This window comes from Aythya fuligula, chromosome 7 (genome assembly GCF_009819795.1).
Source record: "Aythya fuligula isolate bAytFul2 chromosome 7, bAytFul2.pri, whole genome shotgun sequence".
In the NCBI taxonomy this organism is placed as follows: domain Eukaryota; kingdom Metazoa; phylum Chordata; class Aves; order Anseriformes; family Anatidae; genus Aythya; species Aythya fuligula.
Genome location: NC_045565.1, coordinates 5,580,307 through 5,584,660, shown reverse-complemented (window position 1 = coordinate 5,584,660; position 4,354 = coordinate 5,580,307). Strand labels below are relative to the sequence as shown.

Sequence of the window (4,354 nt, the reverse complement as noted above, 5' to 3'; positions counted from 1 at the left end):
TGTCTCCGCTTGCTTGATGGTTTCTGTAATCAAACTTCCAGCTGTGAGCGGGAAAGCGCTGAAGGCAGGAGAGCTGGGTGGTGGTTGGGGATGTGGGGTCTTGGGGTCTGCTGTGTTGGGGTCTGGTATCTTTGGGAATTGGGGTTTGGGGTCTGGTGTGCTGGGGTCTGGTGTGTTGGGGCATGGTGCCTTGGGGTCTGAAGGCTGGTGTCCTGCCATATGGTGTCATGAGGTCTTGGGGTCTGGTGCGTTGGGGTTTGGTGTGTTGGGGTCTAGTGTTTTGGGGTCTGAGGGCTGGTGTTTTGGGATTTGGTGTCTTGGGGTCTGGTGTGTTGGGGTGTGGTGCCTTGGGGTCTGAAGGCTGCTGTCCTGGTGTCCTGGAGTATAGTGTCCTGAGGTCTTGGGGTCTGGTATTTTGGAGTCTGTCACGTTGGGGTCTGGTGCTTTTGGGTTGGGTTTGGTTGGGTTTGGTGTGTTGGGGACTTGAGGTCTGCTGTGCGTGGCTCTGGTGTCTTGGGGTCTTGAGGGCTGGCGCATTGGGGTCTGGTGCATTGGGACCTGGGGGCTCTGGTGTGCCGGGAGCTTGGTTTTTGGGCTGTGGCGCGTTGGGCTCTGGTGCTCTGCTGCCTTTGGGGTCTGAGGGCTGGTGCTGGGCGCCTGAGGCGGCCGCAGGCCTCGCCCCCCCCCAGCGGCGCAGGTGCAGGCGCCGCCCCTCGCCCCCCGCCCGGCCCCTCCCGGCCGCGCTCGGCTCCTCTCGGCTCCTCTCGGCTCCTCTCGCCGCCCCTCGCCTCCCTTCGGCTGCGCTCGGCCCCGCTCGGCCCCGCTCGGCTCCCGGCGGCGCTGCGGCAGGATGCGGGGCTGCGGCGCGCTGCGGGGGCTGCCGCTGCTGCTGCTGCTGCTGCTGCTGCCCGGCACCGCCACCAGCACCGGCACCGGCACCAACACCGGCACCGGCACCGGCACCGGCACGGGCAGCGCCCCGGCAGGGAACTTCTTGGAGGACGAGCAGTGGCTGTCCTCCATCGCGCAGTACGGCGGCCGCATCCGGCACTGGAACCGCTTCCGAGACGTGAGTGAGCCGCGGGGGGCCGGGGGGCGGCGGGGGGCTGCGGGGCGCCCGGCTCACCCCCAGCCTCCGGCCTCTCCCCCTCTGCAATGCCGCTGCCGCCCGGAGCGCAGGAGGTGGAGGTGAGAGCGGGGAGGGGGGGCGTGGGGTGTGCGACGGGTGGGGGTGTGCAAGGAACGGGGACGAGCAAGGAATGGGGGTGTGCGGTGCACCGGGGTGTGCGATGCAGCAGGGTGTTTGTGTGCAATGCACGGGGGTGTGCGATGCACGGGGGTGTGCGGAGAGTGGGGGTGTGCGATGCACAAGGACGTGCGGTGCGCCGGGAGGTTCGGTGCAGCAGGATGCTCGTGTGCAATGCAGAGGGGGGGGAAACGCACGGGGATGTGCAATGCACCACGGGCGGCGATGCACGGGGATGTGCGTGTGCAGCGGGCAGGGGTGTGCAACGCACGGGGGTGTGCAGTGCATGAGGATGTGCCTGTGCAATGCAGCGGGATGTGCAGCGCACGGGGATGCGTGTGTGCAATGCACAGGGGTGTGCAATGAATGGGCTGTGTGTGTGTGTGCGGTGCACGGGGGTGTGCAGCGCGTGCCTGTGCGGTGCATGAGGGTGCAAGCACCCGCTGCGTGCCCGTGTGCAGTGTGCACGCCGTGCATGGGTGTGCAGTGCCTCCGTCTGCACGCAGCGCCCGGGCATGTGCAGTGCATGCGTGTGTGCAACGCCCGCGTGCAAGGCAGAGGGGCGTGCAGCACCTGCGTGCGCGCGCAGTGTCCCCGTGCGGCGCAGGGCTGCTCGCAGTGCCCGCGTGCGATGCACCTGCTCCTCCTGCCGGGCCGGGGACGCGGCTCGCACCCCCCCGCAGCACCCTGGGGGGCTCCGTGGGCGCAGGGGGGGGCCCCCCGGCAGCTGCCCCCCCTGTGCCCCGCAGGATGACTACATCAGGAGCTGGGAGGACGGGCAGCCCACGGATGAAGGTAGCAGCCTGCCCTGCTTTTATTTTGGGGGGGAGAGGGGACGGACACAGCACCCAAACGCGGCTTTTTGCTCCCCAAAACCCCGTGCCCCCCCACACCCCGCAGCGCTGGACACCACCAAGGACCCGTGCCAGAAGGTGAAATGCAGCCGGCACAAGGTGTGCGTGGCGCAGGGCTACCAGCGCGCCATGTGCATCAGCCGCAAGAAGCTGGAGCACAGGTACGGGGCTGGGGGGGGCGTTATTGTGTTGTTTTTTTTTGGGGGGGGGGGGGGGGGGCTTTATTGTTTTTGGGGGGGCTTCCTGAGCGCCCGCTGCCTTTGCAGGATCAAGCAGCGCGGGGGCTGCAAGCCCTGCCACGCCGCCCCGCTGGCGCCCGTCTGCGGCTCCGACGGCCACACGTACAGCTCGGCGGTGAGCGTGGTGGCGGTGTTTTTTTTTGGGGGGGGGGGCGTGCCGCGTGACCCCTGTAATTATTGCGGTGTGCCCCCCCCTCCCTCCCTCCCCACGCCTCGCAGTGCAAGCTGGAGCAGCAGGCGTGCCTGGCCGGCAAGCAGCTGACGGCACGGTGTGAGGGGCAGTGCCCCTGCCCGGCCCCCGCTGACAGCAAGCAGGGTGAGTGTTTTGGGGGTGACCACGGGTTCGGAACGGGGGTGCCCCCCCCAAAAACACTGCAGCACCCCCTAAAATCCCCCCCACACCCACATTCGGTGCCCGCAGAGCTGTGCACGGGGCAGGACCTGGCCGACCTGGGCGAGCGGCTGCGCGACTGGTTCCAGCTGCTGCGGGAGAACGCCAAGCACAACGGGTCCGGCAGCGGGCCCCCCGGCACCGGTGCGTCCCGCCGCTGTGCGCCCCCTTCCCCGGCTCCCCCCCGAGTCCCCACGGGGCCGGGTGAGCCACGGGGCCGCGTCCTCGCCCCCCCAGCGCTGGCGGCCGGCTGCAAGGAGGCGGTGGGGTGGATGTTCGGGCGGCTGGACACCAGCGGGGACCGGTTCCTGGAGCAGCCCGAGCTGGCGGCCATCAACCTGGACAAGTACGAGGTGTGCGTGCGCGCCTTCTTCAACTCCTGCGACGCCTCCCGGGACGGCCGCGTCTCCGCCGCCGAGTGGTGCTTCTGCTTCTGGAGGGAAAGTGCGTGCGGGGGATGTGCTGCGGGGTCTGGGGGGTGCACGCCGTGAGGTTTGGGGGGAGATGTGCTCCTGATGGCGCGGTGCTGCCGCAGAGCCGCCGTGCCTGCGGGAGCTGGAGAGGCTGCAGGTGCAAGAAGCCGCCCAAAAGGCACCGGGTGAGTCGGGGGGGAACCTCTGAGACCCCCAAAACCCCCAACTTTGCGGCGGAGGCTCCGTGGCGGGGCTGTTCCTGCACTGCACGTGTTTCGGGGCGCGGCGGGGGGGGGTTCCTGGCTTCCCGCAGGCGCCTTCGTCCCCAGCTGCGACGAGGACGGGTACTACCGGCGGGCGCAGTGCGCGCCGGGTGGCGGGGAGTGCTGGTGCGTGGACCAGCAGCACGGCACCGAGCTGAGCGGCACCCGCGCCCGCGGCCGCCCTGACTGCGGTAAGCGGCGAGGAGAGGTGGTGGGGAGGCAGCGGGGAGGCAGGGCGAGGGCTGCCCCCCTCCACGAGCCTCTCCCTGCCCCCTGGCTGCAGAGGACACCACGGGCTTTTCGGGAGACTTCGGCAGCAGCGTGGGCTGGGAGGACGAGGAGGAGAAGGAGCCCGAGGAGGCCGGCGAGGAGGCTGAGGAAGAGGAGGCCGAGGCGGGCGAGGGCGACGACGGAGGCTACATCTGGTAGAAGCGGAGGGGGGGAGGCACGGCCCGGGGCGGGGGCAGCCTCCCCTCCCCGGAGCCCCCCCCCCCGAGAACAGCGCGTGGGGGGCAGCCCCCCGGCCCCAGGGGTGGGATGGGGCGAGGGGGCGCTCGCCCGGGCCGGCCCCACGGCGGGCAGGGGGGTTTAGGGGGGTCGGGGGGAAGCGAGCGAGCGGCGTGGGGCCCGAGCTCGCACCCCCCCCCCTTTGCGCTTTTTTATTTTATTTTATTTTATTTGGGGGGGTAGAACCTAGCGTGGTCAGCAACGGCACTAATAAAGGAAAATTGGGACAGAAAATGGGGAAAAAAAAAAAAAAAAAAAACACAACAAGAATCCACCCCCCACCCCAAGCTGCCCCCCTAACCTTGCCCCCTCCATCTCCGTGCTGTGCTCGCGCTGCTGCGGTGTTGTGAAATAAACGCCCCGTGCTGTGTCCAACGCTCGCCCGCCCCTTCCTGGCAGCCCCAAATATCCCCCCCCACACCCCATAGCACACCCAAACCC

General features: G+C 68.9%; 1 protein-coding gene across 1 annotated transcript; it reads left to right on the top strand.

Moving 5' to 3' along the window:
- Positions 1-835: 835 nt before the first annotated feature.
- SPOCK2 (SPARC (osteonectin), cwcv and kazal like domains proteoglycan 2) lies at positions 836-4,288 on the top strand. The gene is made up of 11 exons (XM_032191068.1): positions 836-1,069; positions 1,180-1,188; positions 1,996-2,041; positions 2,147-2,261; positions 2,367-2,454; positions 2,559-2,655; positions 2,761-2,874; positions 2,968-3,174; positions 3,266-3,328; positions 3,457-3,597; positions 3,690-4,288. Exons 1-11 carry the CDS (start codon positions 851-853, stop codon positions 3,833-3,835), a joined length of 1,245 nt encoding a protein of 414 aa, XP_032046959.1. The 5' UTR covers positions 836-850; the 3' UTR covers positions 3,836-4,288.
- Positions 4,289-4,354: the final 66 nt, after the last annotated feature.